Genomic DNA, 18,445 nt, shown 5'->3' on the forward strand with positions numbered 1-18,445 from the left:
TGATTTTGACCCACGAAAATGAATGGAAAACCCCATTTTACTGATATGTCCGATTTGATTTTCGTGAAAATCGGTTAGGGCACTGACTGACAAGGCATACTGGGACAAGCAAACGGGCACTGCACTTGCCGTATGCGACCAGGGCGGTCAGAGAGTGCGCGAGCATAAGGCGCACGGGAGAGCAGAGCGCGCCTTGGTGGAAAGCGAATCGCGCAGGCAACTTGGTTTTTCAAAAACGTGCGCGTGAAATGGAAAAGCAAAAAAAATGCATCCAATGATTATTTTATCGAAATACTGCCGATCGATATCGATATTTCGCCACTGGCCTGCAAGGCCTAATGGAACAAGCAAGCAATCAAGAGACTCGGTGTATGCGCCAGAATGGAATCGCGGTAGGAATGGTTTACTGTCCTTTTCTCAAATGGAACCGCACTGTTCAAGTAATCTTATGGCTTATGCTCGATTGCTAATTGATCAGATTTATCAGCATTCGCAGCATCAGCATCAGATCTATTTCGATGCACGCGACTCGAGAGATTTGGGGAAACAATGCAAATGAAATGGCTCGAATCTCCCAACTAACGCAAATCTTAACTACACTCGATTCAACACGATATGCAGAACCGAACCCGACATACTAAGGCCACTATATTAACGCGGCACCGATCCTGTACCATTAAGTCGCTGGCCGTCAAGGAATAATGCCACAGGCAAACGCGCACTGCACTCGCTGCATGCGACAGAATGAAACCGCGGTAGGAGGCTCGGTAGGGAGGAATGGTTTACTGTTCGTTTCATCAAATAGAACGGCACTGGTCACGTACTTTAAAGGTTTATTTTAGATTGCTAATCGATCGTATTGACTCAGCAATTAACCGGAACGATTAACATTCAACGTTGTTCCGGAACGCATAAATTGTTCGATCTATTTTGATGCACTTTTATCATCAAGCCCGAGGGAGATTCGTGGAACCAGTTGTAATTAAAAAAGGGCCAAATCTTCCAACTGACTCAAATTTAGAACTGGACTCGATTTAGCTCGATATGAGGAATGTTTTTTCTCATGTTTTTAAACTATTTCTGTGTCTTTTCATTTAATTCCTCCTCCGTTTTTCCAATAAAATTGTAAAAATAGATCCTAAGTTTAAAATTAGGCCAGAAATGTTCGATGTGCAGCAGCTGGGGGACGTTGAGCGGGTTCGCAATCTTTGGTATCACATTGGTACTCAGCCGCTTCATTTCGTCTAACGATCGCTTCGCGTATCGTTTCTGGTCAGACTCCCCGATCTTTGTGCTATTAGTGTTCCTTGATGATTGACGCAACCTTCTGCAGTCACTTTGCATAACAAATTTTCTCGATCACGACCAGTTTGGAGTTGAATAAGGGCAGCTGATTGTTAGCCAATGGAGGGACTTCTTGAGGAACTTGGTGTGTGAGTGAATTTCACTGTAGAGGTCACTTCTTTCGGGCGGGAAGTAAAATATGAAGTGCCTTTTAATATTTTTTCATCTACAATGAGATAGGTATCGCGTTCATTCACCACCGCCACGTCGCGATGCGCCAAAAAAATTAACTTGACGATCGTGGTCAAGCGCTGTCGCTATGACATTATTTGCTGCTCTGAGATTAGTGGCCGGGATATTCGCTTTCTGACATGTATGGCTATGTACTCCAGATACTTCTTAATTATTTGGGCCGTTGCACCGATCTCACGGCCAATCGCACGCAGTGATGTAACCACTTTTTCCTCGGTCTCGGTCATCAGCATCCTTTGGAGGTTTTGGTCGGTCAGAGTCGTCGGCCGTGCCGAACTATGCCTTATTGTGATGCTATTATTGTTGGGCAATAGTGCCAAGATCTTGTAGATACTAAAACGGCCATATCCGACACTCACAAAGTGTCACACAGTAATCTTTTTGGTCGCGTCAGGATACCGTTTTTGAAATGCGCAAACCTTGGAACGAAGTTGCTTCGCTTTTTTCGCCATCACGATTAGAGTTCGACTGATAGAAAATTTCAAATTTTGTTTGATGACTCATAGATAACTACTATTGATGCTGCATAGATAACTACTATTGATGCTGCATTTTTAGTTTCTGCAATGCGATTGACGGTTTGCCCATAAAAAATCGACAAATTTAGTCTTTTTTTATGCATACGTTAATTAAATGATGCGAAAGTGCGATTATCAATGTTGGTTCAGGTCATTACAGTATGAGTTGGGATTCAGGGACGATAAACATAGACACGGAGGCGGCAAATCTGAACGGGAGCTGGGCAATAGGACGCGCCTGCTTTATTGTTCCATACGGTGACAACTTGCAGGACCTGGACCTGAACCTGGACCTGGAGGCAATGACAATCAACTTGGCTGAAGGTCAATCACTGCACCACGGTGGCCGCTGAAGAATTTGATCACGGCTTAATCTTACATCGATTCACGGGAGCTCTTCCTTCGGTGACATCACGAGCAATGGCTCGGAATGGCAAGGAAACAAAATCGAAAATGAGTCAACATGGAAATGGTCAAAATGGAATGAATGGTCAAAATGGAATGGAACAATCCTGTTTACAAACGAGGCTTTAGCCGGGCCGTTTCTATCAGAGCACATGGCTGCAGCTACACTCCTTCCAGTTAGTATAGGACCACCTGTGATTTTCGTAGTTTCTCACTACTGATAACAGTAATAATTTCAACCCGTATCATTATTGATTGGTATTGGTGAGATATGTTTACAGTGTGAGTATCGTATTTTTACGTGCATATTCCACACAGATACACGCATTTGGTGTTTTCGACCTGTCAAGTTAGTATAGGACCATTTCAATTTTTCTTCAAAACCAATTCTATTTTTGATTGTAAAAAAATAGCCGCAGTTTGCAAATAATACAATTAATAAAGAGTTACTTTTCCGCTGCGATTTGCAACCAGGAGAATGCGATTTGGCCTACTTTTCACCCTTTTTTTCAGCGCCTCCTGCTTTAAGTCTTCCCTTGCCTTAAGAATTGCACTTTTGAGCTCATCAACTGAGGAAAACTACTTCCCTTAGCGTAAATCTTATCTACAAGGATTCCCCAGATGATTTTACACTTGATTTGAATCTAAAGAACGAGCATACCAATCGAGCAAATCAATTTTAAGATCCTTCATCCATTGTGTCGCGGGTGGATGGCGGCACTATTCGGTTGATAAATATTTTTTTCGACCGATTGGTGATCAAAGATGGGACTGAACAGCCTTCCAGAACCTTAATACAATCTTTGCACTTCATTTTGAACGACGTGAAAGCCTGCATGAGCTTTCCAGCAGCGTAAAGTTCTAACCAAACCATACAGGAGTCTCCACCAAAGTTGCTGGTGGAAAAAATTGCTCGTCTTTCCTCAAATCGCGCCAATAACCGATGAATCTATCTAGACCAGCTAAATTAAACTTCTTTTGGTCACTGAAAATTGCTTGAAAGTTTTTAAACATATATTTTAGTAAACAGATCACCCACTTCCATTTGAACTAAATTACTTGAGCATATATGAGCATGCCCAAGCTCATGCAGGCTTTCACGTCGTTCAAAATGAAGTGCAAAGATTGTATTAAGGTTCTGGAAGGCTGTTCAGTCCCATCTTTGATCACCAATCGGTCGAAAAAAATATTTATCAACCGAATAGTGCCGCCATCCACCCGCGACACAATGGATGAAGGATCTTAAAATTGATTTGCTCGATTGGTATGCTCGTTCTTTAGATTCAAATCGAGTGTAAAATCATCTGGGGAATCCTTGTAGATAAGATTTACGCTAAGGGAAGTAGTTTTCCACAGTTGATGAGCTCAAAAGTGCAATTCTTAAGGCAAGGGAAGACTTAAAGCAGGAGGCGCTGAAAAAAAGGGTGAAAAGTAGGCCAAATCGCATTCTCCTGGTTGCAAATCGCAGCGGAAAAGTAACTTTTTATTAATTGTATTATTTGCAAACTGCGGCTATTTTTTTACAATCAAAAATAGAATTGGTTTTTAAGAAAAATTGAAATGGTCCTATACTAACTTGACAGGTCGAAAACACCAAATGCGTGTATCTGTGTGGAATATGCACGTAAAAATACGAAACTCACACTGTAAACATATCTCACCAATACCAATCAATAATGATACGGGTTGAAATTATTACTGTTATCAGTAGTGAGAAACTAAGAAAATCACAGGTGGTCCTATACTAACTGGAAGGAGTGTATCAGAGCACATGGCTGGGAGTTGGCTTATCTAGCTCTGCATTCGCCAGCAGCAATGTTAATGCCGTGATGCCCACATTTAGCTTGAAAGATAACCAAAATGTGTAGCTATCGAGCCTCTTTGATAAAGTAGGGATGGATAACATTAGAATGACATGGAAGAGCATTTTTGTATGCTAGGGAGAGAGAAAAACTAGGAAATTCTAAATAATCCTGCTTTCGTGCGTAGCTCTGTAACCGGGCCGCTTTACCAAGTATAAACCAAAGCGATAAAGCATAATAATACTTACAGTCTCGTATGTTATCGATATCCTCCTCGTCGTTGTTTAAGCTATCTTCGATATCTGTATCATCGTTGTTTGTCTTGAGCGCAGAAATTTGACTTCCGTTCTGACACTTCGTAAAACTATGAGCTGTTTCGTAATTGTCGTTTTGATTTAAAATTTCGGATTTAATTGTACTCAAAGTATTCCTATTGGCACAAGCGGATACATTTCGTTTCGATCTTTGCTCAACCGAAACTATCAGTTGACCCTTTTGGCGTTTGGGCGTTTTGGGTGTCGTTGTATCCTCCGGAAGAGCAATAGGTGCATTGTGTCGTCGGAAACGAATAATGATATTTTTCCCTTCAATGATCTTGTTATGATTCGCTTGGAATGCGTAAATTGCTTCTTCCACATTCGTAAACCGAATGAAGGCATAGCGAGTGTGCTTTATGCGCTGTGCATGACCAATATCAATGCGTTTAGCAACTGGAAACATTTGTTTCATTGAGTGCACTGTAATTATGCTAGGAAGGTTTCCAATGAACAGTGTATATGGATCGATGTCCTCCGGTTGTACCTGCATTAAGAAATAGGTGATACAGGTCTAGGAATATAAGTCTGACAAACATTAAAACAAATTTGGACAACAATCATATCATAACGAAATTAGACTTCGCGATCGTAAAGAAAAAAAAACGAAACGGCGAATGACAAATTTATTTAAAACCTCTATACAATTTGATAAATAAATGATTTGAAAACTTTTATACAATTTGATTGAGGATACAATATAATGCCAAGTAATGATTTATATTTCATAACGATCCGCTTCAACTTTAAAGAATAGACGTGAATAATATAGACTACCGCCCAGCGAGTATAAAGCCGGGGATACATGAAGCGTAAACTCTAGTATAAACTCAGAGTGTAGTGCCAAAAAGTTTACGCTTCGTGTGGCAGGCATAATCGAATAAAAGTTTATACCGAAACGTCAACTGCAATTACATTCGTGCACCTGAGATTACATTATAAGGCAGGAATACACGAAGCGTAAACTCTCGTATAAACTCAGAATGTAATGGCAAAAAGTTTACGATTCGTGTGGCAGGCATAATCGCATAAAAGTTTATACTGAAACATCAACTGCAATTACATTCGTGCACGTGCAATTACACTATGCTATTACATCAATTACATGTGTTTTTGGCCACAAAAAACATAAATCGACGAGATAAGTTGATTTATGAACATCTTTTTTTTATATTTAAAGATGTTTTTACTGTATATTAGCGATTGTAGAACATTCAATTCATCATAACGCTACGCTTCATGTTGGTGCTGTGTTTACGCTTGCTTTTACGCTCGGATTTACGCTCCGCGGGCCTATAATCTATTTGACATAAGTATAATCTTTTTGGCATTACACTCTGAGTTTATACGAGAGTTTACGCTTCATGTATCCTCGGCTATACAATTACATTCAATTACATGTGTTTTTGGCCACAAAAACAATAAATCGACGAGATAAGCTAATTTCTGAACATCTTTTTATATATTTTAAGATGTTGTTGCTGTATATTAGCGACTGTAGAACATTCAACTCTTCATAACGCTTCGCGTCATGTTGGTGCTGAGTTTACTCCTGGTTTTACACTCGTTTTTACGCTCCGCGGGCCTATAATCTTTTTGACATAAGCATAATCTTTTTGGCATTACACTCTGAGTTTATACTAGAGTTTACGCTTCATGTATCCTCGGCTTAATAAAAAATCACATACACAAACTATTTACGTATTATCAAATGTCACATATGACATAAAATAAAATAGACTATATTACACTATATCAACATAGAAATGATTAATTTCGTATTGACGGATTTATGGAATCCTAAGACTTTTATTCTCCTAACATTTTAAAAAATCGTAATTTAAACTTATATTATAGATTGAATAAAAATTGTGATAATGCAACGATAACTGTTTGAAATATTCACAACATACACCAATAATAAATAAAAACAGTCTGTATGTCCAAAAGAAGTCATGCGCATATAAATATAGAATCATATAAACGTGCACAGAAAAACCAAATGCTACTATATCACTGGCAGACACACACAACATTTAAAAAAATGTAAATGACTTGCGATGTAAATTATAATTGAGGGCAGATGATGGTGAATTCGATTTAGATTTAAGCTCCTTTTTTTAATAATAACTATCTTCAGTCTTCCTACAATACAAAACATTAATACACTTACCACCGGTTTCAAATCACTGTTTCGCATTTTTCGTTCAACGCTGATGGTTCCCGCACCAAATGGAATGTTTGAAATTTGCCTTATTACACTATCCACATCGGCTTCAGGTTTCAAATAAACAACACAATACCTTTAAGAAATTAAATTCGGTAGTTTTGGCATTATCAACGAAAACACCTTAACCATCCTTGTGAGACAGTTTTCAGGAAAAACAAACTGACCTTGGAGTAGCTGGGCGATGAAATGCTACATTCTCGATAAAAGCGGAAAAACCTTGCACGATTTCTTTGCTTAATTCTGGATCCGGAAAACGTAATAAAAGCGAAAGCGGCTTTCGGATTTGTTTGTAAGCATCCATTTCTACAAGAATCGCTTTGCGGGCATCCTCAAATCGCCAGTTTTTGTTAGGATGCTTGATGGGCGACGTTTGAACCGATTTTTCTGACTGCTGTGATTCATTAGAAAATTCAAAAGATCTATGCAAATAAATATTAAAGTAGTAATACAAAGTAAGTAAATATTATCACAGATAAAATGCTCAATTACAAAAGCTTACATGCGGCTCTTCCGCCGATGCTTAGCACCATGAAGCAAGTTCAGCATCCTTCGTGGACAATCAGTCATTTTACGCACAGCAGAACCAGAACAACATCTATCTTCTATGTTCGCCCGAGTTGGAATGCTCTGCATGTCCTTAATAAGAGTTCCGCTGTCCTGCATAGACGGTTGAACACAAATTATCGGAACGAAAGCATCTGATCGGCACTCTGTAAAATAGAAACCACAAGATTCCAAACATCCGCGGTCGACGCCGAAGCCGTTACAGCGCGAATGCTAGGTAAAACATAAGTTTCTTAGCAACGGTGTATTGAAACATACTATATGAGCCTCCTGCGAAAGCCCCTATTGGCTTTGTTAAAATAGTTAGGGAAATCTTCGCGAGGGGTTAACTCCGCACTGCATCATTTCCACGAAATGACATTTTATTGGCACCAATCTATTTTCACGTGAGCTTGCGCTGTCATGTACACTACAGGGTTTTTGCGCTTGTCTTTTAAGCTCCGGCAAACGGGATGCAGCCTTTGCGACAGTTGCATCAATGCGTTTGACGTTTCAGTACAAACTTTAATATTTTAGAATGTTCATTAAAAATAAACATAAAAATAAATGAGGAAATAGTGCTAAGGTCAATGGAAAGGTTTCCGAAAATGCACAATGTTACAGCAAAGTACCGAAGCTCCTTATTCACTAGCTTGGAACCGCATGAAGTATACCAACGTGACAGCCTTCTCTAAAGCAAGACTGTTTTTATCGATTCGGTTGCAGATGGGCAAGCGCTATTCAAATCGTTCCGCTTCAGGTATCTTCGAAATGCCGTGCTCACGCCGACTGCTTCACTGTCAGGTGACGTCCATAATAAACTCGGAGGCAAAAAATTACACCAATATTTAAACCCAAGTACACGCTTAGTGAAGTACAATAGCTAAAGTCAGCTAAACTAAATATAGTAAATAAAACTAAGTATAGTACGTAAACACATTGCCTTTTCTATATATACTGCGTAAACTGCTTGCTGTTTATTACACTTGATTTGTTTTGAGAAAATCGGTGTCATCAACTTTAGCTAATCGCGTTTCAAAAAACTCTTGTACGGTATCAGTGTTCCACTTGGTGATCGACAAAGTTTCTTTTACGTTTCCATGTTCATCCATTAGTTTCACTAGCGGGTCCAAACCTCGTAAGTATTTAATCGTCAGGTTGGGGAATTTGGCCGGACGATCACTTTTTATGAACGCTTGAATTTGTGGGTAAGCTCCAAATTTACACGAGCATACTTCCAATACTGCTTTTGGGTACACATTTAGGCTCGAGTTGGTTTCATTGTCCTTCTGGCAACATCCTAGGCAGTGTTCCCTGCATGAAAAGGGAAATATTCAATGATTGCACGATGATGAAGAATATATGAGGTACGAAATGATTTATGTACTTGAATTCGTTCAGTCCATAATCAATCAAACTTTTGCACGATGAGCACAATAGTTGTGATTTGATGAAACCCAGCTCTCGACAATCCTGTGCCGAAAATTCTGCGTTAATCTGAAATAAACTCGATTTGGATTAGCACATAAATCACTTGCCTATCTTTGGTTGTTGTTTGTTTTTTATGTGATTACCTTTACACATAAAATGCTTAAAAACCATATCATAGCAAATAACTCCATCTTTTGCCAGCGATTTATTTTACGATAGAGCTGTGCGAGACGCGCCTCCCCGCAAGCAAATCCCCTTCGGCAATAAGCTGCTGCAAACCAGATGCGTCCCACCCGTGTGACAGAAATCGCTCACCGCCACTCAAATTGTCCTGTTAAGAGACTAACAGGACGCTAACAGGACGCTAACAGGATAGAAATCTTGCTGCTGTTTACAGCCCGTGTGACAGAAATCGCTCACCGCCACTCAAATTGCCCTGTTAAGAGTCTAACAGGGCGCTAACAGGGCGCTAACAGGGCGCTAACAGGGTAGAAATCTTGCTGCTTTTGCGCATGTATTGGTGCCATTTTCGACGCATTTTTGCGATGGTGTGTGTGTCATCCTACCGAACCCCTGTGCCCAGTAGCCCCGCCCCCTAAGATATTTCGGATCAATATGAAGCACGCAAAAGCATAATTTCATTTTCACCAACTTTATTTTCTCCTTGAATCGGACACTCTGCCTCGCAAAACACATCACAAAACACAACACTTCGCACAACACTCCTCTGCTTCGCTGCCTGTCCGACGCTGATTGATGCCAGGATGCTGTTGAAAAAAGACAACATGATTGATCATGATCAGATTTGATCAACAAAATATTTTTCAATTTCTTACCATTTTCCGTTGTCGCACATGCCCACAAACAATGTCCACGGGTTTAGATGCTCCGTAACACAAACGAATGATAGAAATTCACAGCAAAACTAGCTTTTTTCTTCAAAATTTTCGGATGCACGAGCGCAGCACATCCTACCTCTTGCGCGTCGTTTTCAACTGACGCCATGTTGGATCCAGGCCTTAGCAGAAATTTTCACCTTCCTCTTTCGTTCGCCGTGCCCTTACACAAACACACGCGCACGGGGCCGTATCCGAACACGCAGCGCTCGTGAGCGATCGAGTGAATGGTGAGACAGCATCAAAACAATCCGTGGGAGTGAAAGAGATAGCATGTACTCGAAAGAAAAAAATCGACTGCTTGACAAAAAGTCTGTCAACGGGGAACCATAGGCCACGCCTCCGAATGGCTCTGGTCTTCGTTGTAGGTGGCCTTTTTGGTCATGCTATGGTCCGCCGGGTTATTTGCCATAAGGTCGCTGTTCCGGGGACCAGCGCCGGACTGCAGCAGGACCAGAGATTTCCATAGTGAGAATTCTTCTCACCGTTCGCTGGGTGGTCAACCGGGATTCGCCTGGCACACGTCAAAACAACTTGGTTAAAATCATGAGCACGATGTTGGCTAACAGCGTGGGTAATCTACGGCATGGTTTAATCGGTTCGTAACAAGTTCTGGATTACTGATTTGGCAATTTTTATAATTTTCAATCTTAACTCCAACAGGATCGCTGAAAAACATATTATTGGGTCAGCAATTCGCTGGGCTCAAGTTTTTTGCCCCACCGATAACATACGACAGTAAGTATGGGCAGACTGCAGCAGGAAGCTGTAATTCCTACATTCGTTTTACAATCATTCCTATTAGACAACGAAATACCGGATAAGCCTAAGCTGCGCTTCATGGATAAAGTGCCGCAGCTTCCTAGTAACTTGAGACCGCCAAAACTACAGAAAAAACTTAAATGGATGCGTGGACCTGAAGAGGTGCATAATAAACTTGTTCATGGCCAGTTCGGAATAGTGGCAACAGGCGGTGGGCGATTGAGATGGGGCCATTTTGAAATGCTACGTCTTACGATTGGGCGTAAAATGGACGTCAGTCGTATGTTTGCCATTTGGCGAGTTGAAGCACCTTGGCAACCAGTTACGAAAAAAGGACAAGGACAACGCATGGGAGGAGGAAAAGGAGCAATTGATCATTACGTAACTCCTGTCAAGAGTGGCCGCGTAATTGTAGAACTTGCAGGAGAACTAGAGTTCATAGAGGCAAAGCAAATTTTAGATATTGTCTGTCCGAAATTACCATTCAAAGCTATAGTCGTATCGCAACAGACGTTAGAATACACAGCAGCAACGACAGATCGTTTGGAAGTTGAAAACCTAAACCCCTGGACGTTTAAGTATGTTATTCAAAATAATTTGGGTGGTTCCCACCGGTGGCTTTCGCCAGCAGATCATAAATGGTTTGGAAAATATATTTAATATCGACTATTATTATTGTATTGTATTTATTCTACTATCTGAAATACTACTACTTGAAATAAAAAAGCTGCTCGTTACGATTTATGTTACATCCGATCGCCACTACTTTCAATTAATAATTTTTGTAAGTTGTTCTGTTTAAATAAATGTCGCATGACTCCGTTCATACAAAATGGGTTCCAAGCTCGGGTCGGAAATGAACTAATTCTTCTATTTCCAGAATAATTGTGGTTTATTTTTAGAGTATCTATGGATTTGGATGAGATCATAGACTGCAAGCGTTCATTGACGGCATATTATAAAAAGCGGCTATTAGATGTTTGTTGCAAAGGTTCTCAGCTTTATTTGAATTTCATACGTCAATTTCTTCATATGGCATGATTTAAAATAAGTAATAAAAATACATTTTTAAGAGTGGCGGAGTCAAATGTTTTGTTTTGCTATATCCGGATTAAATTGAGAATTGTACTTTTGACGTGGTGCACAATCTCCTAAAGACACTACCGTTGGTTCGGGTTCATTAAACGGATTGGAGTTTTGTGCTCGAGCAATTATTTTTTTCGACCTCTCTTTCTCTTTCAACTCTCGCGCAATGCGTTCTTGGCGCATTATTTCTATTCTAACCGCTTTGCGATGTTCTTCTTCCTTGTTTATATTATCAGTTCGACGATACTTATCATTCTTCAGTTTTTTATTATACTTACGTTCTCTGTTATGTAAACATTTATGTTTCATTTTCTTTTCTGGTCTGTCGATTTCAATTGAATTGGTTTCATGTTTTCGTTGCACTTTTCGCTGAGTTTCTACTACATGAGCTGTCCTGCCTCGATTATTCTGTGAAATGTTTGATCTTATTCTTTGTGAAACAGAGCAACGGGCAGAGGGAACATATTTTCTGATCATATGGATGGGATCATGAGAATATTTTTTATTTTCGCCTAGTTCAACAAACTGCCCATTGTTGTCAATTTTATCATGTTTTTTTGGTAGCATGTCATACCAATCTTTTATGCCAAGGGTTTCATTGGTATCCTGGCCCAGATAAGTGAGATAGCCTACCTGTTTCTCATAACTTTCCTGCTCTTTCCTTTTTTCCTTATCATAGTCAGCATTGCCCTGTTTAAATCCTACAAGCTTGCCCTCCTCAAGTTCGGCGAAAAAATTGATATGTTCCAGCCGTGTTGGCGGGGAACTTTTAGTAGGTTTAAAATGGTTGGAAAAATTATCTCGATTTCCTCGAGCTTTTTGTCGAAGTAATTCAGTGCGCACTTCTTTATCTGCAAGTGCCACTCGCTTTAGCCGTTCTTTCTCATCTTCTGCAGCTTTTGCTTCATCACGTCGGACGCGTGCGATGTTGTCCTTAGTTCGAACATGCCACCTATAATTAAGGCAACATTAACTACGTACGATAATTTCAAAGAAAATTAAACCAAAACTCACTTTTTTTTTGGCAAAATATTCATATTCACCGTAATTTATACAACAATCTTGGAATTGTTAGCTAACAATCAATTACAAAGAGATGTTTTCTCCACGGTCTGTCCTCTTTACGGTCACTGTCGCAGGCTATGCCCCGTTTGCCAAAAAGCAAACACCCCCCGTGTGACAGAAATCGCTCACCGCCACTCAAATTGTCCTGTAAAGAGACTAACAGGACGCTAACAGGACGCTAACAGGATAGAAATCTTGCTGCTGTTTACAGGGCTTTTGCGCATGTATTGGTGCCATTTTCGACGCATTTTTGCGATGGTGTGTGTGCCATTTTCGACGCATTTTTGCGATGGTGTGTGTGCCATCCTATCGTACCCCGGTGCCCAGTAGCCCCGCCCCCTAAGATATTTCGGATCAACCCCCACCCGTCTGACCAGGCTCCATAGTGAGAAGACGGCTAATGAGCTTGCCGCTATAGTGAGAAGGAAGAAAAACGTCAAACACGAGATTCTCAGTATGGAGCTTGCTGCTGGCGGCCTTTCTCTCTGTGTGAGGCCGTTCGCTCCCGCAAAGAACGATTCCTCTCTCAGTATGGAGCTTCGCTGTTTAGCGAAATTCTCAGGGTGTGTGAGTCGCATGCTGCCGTTGATTCCCTGTGTGCCTGCGAGCGAGTGTGTGCGCCACTCGCGGCGAACAGCTGTATGCTCTCGTATGGCGTGTATGATCGAGCGAGAGAGGGATATCGCTTGCCTTTTCTCGCATGGGACCGCGGCTTCGGAGACCGTTTCAAACTACTTTAGTTTTTATATATTTTTCTCTAATAAAAAAAGGAATTTGAATGTAAAATTGTAGCTTTTTAAATTGTTAATGATTTAGGTGTGATTTGGTACCAGATAATCGTTGGTTTGGCCTGTAAAAATGCCGCATCAAGCTGCAGAAGTCGACTCAAAATCGTTTTCCAAACTTCCTTTTCCGTACATTTAGGCAAGAATTGTTGAGCCGGATGTTGATTGTTTAGTATTTCTTAAACTTATTTAAACCTGTCCTATGTATGAAAAGAATTGTAGAACAATTCCTTCCTCAATCACATGTTTGCCGTGAAGTGGTTTGTAACTCTTTTACACTCGTTCCGCAAGCTGATAGTAAAGACCTATACTTCTTGTACGAACGATGAGACAAAGGATAATAAAGCACTCCGATTCTTCAAAAGTGTAACTCTTTTTCTAAATTTGCTGAACATTCAGTCGCAGATTAAAATGCTTTGTTAAGGGGTTTTGTTTCCAAGCAAAAGTAATTGGGAAAGAACGATTCTATCGAGTGCACTACAGAACAACGATGGTGCAAACCCGGTAATAATTTCGGCAATTCTTTTAGCACATTTCTCGAATCAAAACGGTACATTCAATTTTCCCTAATCAACGCACTCTTTACTCTTGGCTTTGCCTTTGAGACCAGCCGGGCTGAAACAAAGGTTGCTTTACAGAATCAAAGAGTGATACGCAAGAGGAACAATAGAGACAACGTAATGAAATATTAGTAGTCTAACGAAAGGTCGATAGATGTACCTTAGCGGATAGAAACGGCTCATGAAATACTTCGGAACCAGCGCTGTTAGCCTTTCGATTGCGCTCGGTTGTTTCTCCGTCTGGAGTAACATGCATTAAACGGTTTATAATGCATTTGTAATTAATTACAAACACATTCACCCCGAAACGGACACTGATGATGATATGGAAAGGAAGAACAGATATTTTTTCTCTGCCAATAAATCGTACTTGCGCTGCCGCTAACAGTTTGAGCGTAACAACGTCCCCCAACGTGCATCCCTAATGGTACTTCTAGTTCTGGCAGCCACCCACGTTCCCGTTGATTATGTGTTACAATCGTTCCATGTAGTATTTCAGTGGCCAAGGCGTACAGTGTACCTTGCGTGTTCATGCTTTGATGGTGAAGATCGTGGTTTTGATTGATGCCATGTACGATCCTTGACATGGCATGCATTTGATTTCAATGTAAACTGTGACTGATTGAGCAAGCAGACATTGCGTCTCTTTGCAGGAAAAAGGACATCTTTATGCGCCTCAATTTGATCCTGATTGCGGCTGCAGCACACCTGCGCGGTTCCAAAATGCCGACGTATTTCTTCTGCTTTTCCCACCGCCAATTAGGCTACAGCTGCGGCTAGATATCGTGCCTGACTAGCACGCAGTACCGTAAAACCTAATCCCATCGCAACGGGAAGCATAGCAAACCGCATCTCTTTACATGAGGGATCACCGTAGAGTGCGAGTTGATGATCGAACAAACATTCGCGAAAGGAACACAAAGTGCAAAACCATTCATCATGTGTGCAGAGCACTCTCCGTTTCGCATATTCTTATTGATATGCATTCTTATTGATTTCAAGTTGGTAAAATTGTGCACCGTGTTATTGTGCGTTTAAAGTGCTCCGCCACAAAGTTTGGTTCCGGCCGCATCGACGAAATACAACCACATCGGCAGGTAAGTATGGTTGTCTCAATAAATAATCGCCATGCATTAATCGTTCTCTCGAATAATTCCAGCCGCGAAACACCGATCACGACTACCATCACACAGACACCGACCCACGGCCCCACAGCCATGACCGAAGACGAAGTCGTTCCCTCTACAGAATAACAGCTGTAGCACAGAGCGAGGGAAAAAGGGGGAAGGAACACAACACAGAGAGAAAAGAGAAGCGGGAAGAGAGAGAACCACCGGCCCGGCGGCGGCGGCCGACCATTCTCTTTTTTTTGCACTCAACCGCAGCCACGAGCCACCACGAGGCTGCTTCCTTTCTTCGAGCAGCTTCAGAAAAAGGTCGCACATTGGTAACAAAAACCTCCAGCCCCTTTGGTGAGAACGGGAAATGCGATCAATGTGCGACCTTTTTCCGAAGCACGTGCTCGGCTCGAATTTTGCTCGATTTTTTCCCCTGATTTGCTCGAATTATGGTCGATTGGGTACCCAATCGGTTTTTGTTACCAATGTGCGACCTTTTTCTGAAGCTGCTCGAAGAAAGGAAGCAGCCTCGTGGTGGCTCGTGGCTGCGGTTGAGTGCAAAAAAAAAGAGAATGGTCGGCCGCCGCCGCCGGGCAAGTGGTTCTCTCTCTTCCCGCTTCTCTTTTCTCTCTGTGTTGTGTTCCTTCCCCCTTTTTCCCTCGCTCTGTGCTACAGCTGTTATTCTGTAGAGGGAACGACTTCGTCTTCGGTCATGGCTGTGGGGCCGTGGGTCGGTGTCTGTGTGGTGGTAGTCGTGATCGGTGTTTCGCGGCTGGAATTATTCGAGAGAACGATTAATGCATGGCGATTATTTATTGAGACAACCATACTTACCTGCCGATGTGGTTGTATTTCGTCGATGCGGCCGGAACCAAACTTTGTGGCGGAGCACTTTAAACGCACAATAACACGGTGCACAATTTTACCAACTTGAAATCAATAAGAATGCATATCAATAAGAATATGCGAAACGGAGAGTGCTCTGCACACATGATGAATGGTTTTGCACATTGTGTTCCTTTCGCGAATGTTTGTTCGATCATCAACTCGCACTCTACGGTGATCCCTCATGTAAAGAGATGCGGTTTGCTATGCTTCCCGTTGCGATGGGATTAGGTTTTACGGTACTGCGTGCTAGTCAGGCACGATATCTAGCCGCAGCTGTAGCCTAATTGGCGGTGGGAAAAGCAGAAGAAATACGTCGGCATTTTGGAACCGCGCAGGTGTGCTGCAGCCGCTATCGGGCTCAAATTGAGGCGCATAAAGATGTCCTTTTTCTTGCAAAGAGACGCAATGTCTGCTTGCTCAATCAGTCACAGTTTACATTGAAATCAAATGCATGCCATGTCAAGGATCGTACATGGCATCAATCAAAACCACGACTTCACCAGCAAAACTTGGCCACGCAAGGTACACTGTACGCCTTGGCCACTGAAATACTACATGGAACGATTGTAACACATAATCAACGGGAACGTGGGTGGCTGCCAGAACTAGAAGTACCATTAGGGATGCAGGAAAACGTTGTTACGCTCAAACTGTTAGCGGCAACTCAAGGACGATTTATTGGCAAGGGAGCGGCCCGAGAAAAAATATCTGTTCTTCCTTTCCATATCATCGTCAGTGTCCGTTTCGGGGTGATTCTTGATGATTATAGTAAAAATTCCTGTCTCGGTTTACTAAAATTGCGCATCAAGTGTCTTGCACAAATCTATCCCGCTTTATACCGTCTGAATCTGTTTGTGAACTAAGATAGTTTAGCAAAAGATTCATCGCCGAGCTGCGCTTAATCCTTCATAGGCGGCACGTTTACTTTAGCAGAGCTATTTAGAATAATGTTTCCAACAACAGTGTGCTTTGCACTAACGGTATCTACTTCTGGTAACAGTCTTTGAACTCGTGAAAAGCATTTCTCAACTAAGAATGGTCCGTGCCAAATTGCTTAATAGCGGCGCCAAGTCACAGAATTGTTTTAAATCTCGCTAGTTCTAAAGGCAACCAAGGGATGAAAAGAAACACTTGCAATTTAAGAATATCCAGATGCAGCCTCGTTTTTAGGTTGCTCACTCTGTTGTCTGTGATGTGAAAGGTAATCTTACTTATTGGCGTCCATTCAATCCTGGCTTCAACAATCCTCGATTTCTGAAACAGGACATATTCCGCTGTATCAACGAGGGCCGCACAAGTTTGGCTCAGTGGTGACGATATTCTTATCAGGTGATACAACCGACGAGCGGTCTTGGCCTTGGCCTTCTGAAATATCATCTAATAGTTTCTATCAACCCCAAAACGGTACGCACAAAGTGCAGTTGCCGACTGTTTTACGTACGATCGTCTGCAAGCAGGCAGGATATAAAACACAAATACCACTATTAAAAAGCGAGAACAAATTCAAACGGACGCTTCTACATGATAGAACCTTTCATCTTTGGGATTCTTTGGAAGTAAATGTGTTTGTAATTAATTACAAATGCATTATAAACCGTTTAATGCATGTTACTCCTAGACGGAGACACAACCGAGCGCAATCGAAAGGCTAACAGCGTTGGTTCCGAAGTATTTCATGAGCCGTTTCTATCCGCTAAGGTACATCTATCGATCTTTCGTTAGACTATTAATATTGCATTACGTTGTCTCTATTGTTCCTCTTGCGTATTCGTCTTTGATTCTTTAAAGCAACCTTTGTTTCAGCCCGGCTGGTCTCAAAGGCAAAGCCAAGAGTAAAGAGTGCGTTGATTAGGGAAAATTGAATGTACCGTTTTGATTCGAGAAATGTGCTAAATGAATTACCGAAATTATTACCGGGATTGCACCATCGTTGTTCTGTAGTGCACTCGATAGAATCGTTCTTTCCCAATTACTTTTGCTTGGAAACAAAACCCCTTAACAAAGCATTTTAATCTGCGACTGAATGTTCAGCAAATTTAGAAAAAGAGTTACACTTTTGTAGAATCCGAGTGCTTTATTATCCTTTGTTTCATCGTTCGTACAAGAAGTATAGATCTTTACTATCAGCTTGCGAAACGAGGGTAAAAGAGTTACAAACCACTTCACGGCCAACATGTGATTGAGGAAGGAATTGTCCTACAATGCTTCTCATACATAGGACAATTTTAGATAAGATTAAGAAATACTAAACAATCAACATCCGGCTCAACAATTCTTGCCTAAATGTATGAAAAAGGAACTTTGGAAAACGATTTTGAGTCGACTTCTGCAGCTTGATGCGGCATTTTTATAGGCCAAACCAACGATTATCTGGTACCAACCCCCATGACAGACTTTTTGTCAAGCAGTCGATTTTTTTCTTTCGAGTACATGCTATCTCTTTCACTCCCACGGATTGTTTTGATGCTGTCTCACCATTCACTCGATCGCTCACGAGCACTGCGTG

The 18,445-nt window shown here is 41.4% G+C and overlaps 4 protein-coding genes and 2 long non-coding RNA genes across 6 annotated transcripts in view; 2 read left to right on the forward strand and 4 right to left on the reverse strand.

The window, feature by feature from the left end:
* Positions 1–7,744, reverse strand: part of LOC126575859 (uncharacterized) — a 31,532-nt gene extending 23,788 nt beyond the window's left edge. Inside the window, exons 1-5 of the mRNA XM_050236845.1 lie at positions 7,628–7,744; positions 7,305–7,515; positions 6,970–7,224; positions 6,749–6,878; positions 4,510–5,062 (exon numbers count right to left, since the gene is read on the reverse strand). Of these exons, the coding sequence (XP_050092802.1) occupies positions 4,510–5,062; positions 6,749–6,878; positions 6,970–7,224; positions 7,305–7,468 (1,102 nt within the window). The 5' untranslated portion in view covers positions 7,469–7,515; positions 7,628–7,744. The remainder of the gene's footprint in view (positions 1–4,509; positions 5,063–6,748; positions 6,879–6,969; positions 7,225–7,304; positions 7,516–7,627) is intronic.
* A 107-nt stretch (positions 7,745–7,851) lies between these two features.
* LOC126575937 (uncharacterized) lies at positions 7,852–8,283 on the forward strand. The gene is made up of 2 exons (XR_007608287.1): positions 7,852–7,976; positions 8,075–8,283. It is a non-coding gene; the product is annotated as an uncharacterized LOC126575937 (long non-coding RNA).
* A 20-nt stretch (positions 8,284–8,303) lies between these two features.
* LOC126575916 (selenoprotein F) lies at positions 8,304–9,048 on the reverse strand. The gene is made up of 3 exons (XM_050236937.1): positions 8,923–9,048; positions 8,736–8,845; positions 8,304–8,662 (listed from the first exon to the last, which is right to left on the reverse strand). The coding sequence occupies exons 1-3, from the start codon at positions 8,968–8,970 to the stop codon at positions 8,329–8,331; spliced, it is 492 nt and encodes a 163-aa protein (XP_050092894.1). The 5' UTR covers positions 8,971–9,048; the 3' UTR covers positions 8,304–8,328.
* A 401-nt stretch (positions 9,049–9,449) lies between these two features.
* LOC126575929 (uncharacterized) overlaps positions 9,450–18,445 on the reverse strand; it is a 37,104-nt gene continuing 28,108 nt past the window's right edge. The window contains exons 3-4 of the long non-coding RNA XR_007608283.1: positions 9,616–9,704; positions 9,450–9,546 (exon numbers count right to left, since the gene is read on the reverse strand). This is a non-coding gene — a long non-coding RNA (uncharacterized LOC126575929). The remainder of the gene's footprint in view (positions 9,547–9,615; positions 9,705–18,445) is intronic.
* Positions 9,776–11,109, forward strand: LOC126575905 (39S ribosomal protein L16, mitochondrial). The gene is made up of 3 exons (XM_050236924.1): positions 9,776–10,273; positions 10,339–10,413; positions 10,481–11,109. The coding sequence occupies exons 1-3, from the start codon at positions 10,222–10,224 to the stop codon at positions 11,095–11,097; spliced, it is 744 nt and encodes a 247-aa protein (XP_050092881.1). The 5' UTR covers positions 9,776–10,221; the 3' UTR covers positions 11,098–11,109.
* Positions 11,194–12,657, reverse strand: LOC126575895 (leukocyte receptor cluster member 1). The gene is made up of 2 exons (XM_050236916.1): positions 12,538–12,657; positions 11,194–12,475 (listed from the first exon to the last, which is right to left on the reverse strand). The coding sequence occupies exons 1-2, from the start codon at positions 12,558–12,560 to the stop codon at positions 11,521–11,523; spliced, it is 978 nt and encodes a 325-aa protein (XP_050092873.1). The 5' UTR covers positions 12,561–12,657; the 3' UTR covers positions 11,194–11,520.

The sequence above is a fragment of the Anopheles aquasalis genome, chromosome 3, assembly GCF_943734665.1.
Source record: "Anopheles aquasalis chromosome 3, idAnoAquaMG_Q_19, whole genome shotgun sequence".
Classification (NCBI taxonomy): Eukaryota; Metazoa; Arthropoda; class Insecta; order Diptera; family Culicidae; genus Anopheles; species Anopheles aquasalis.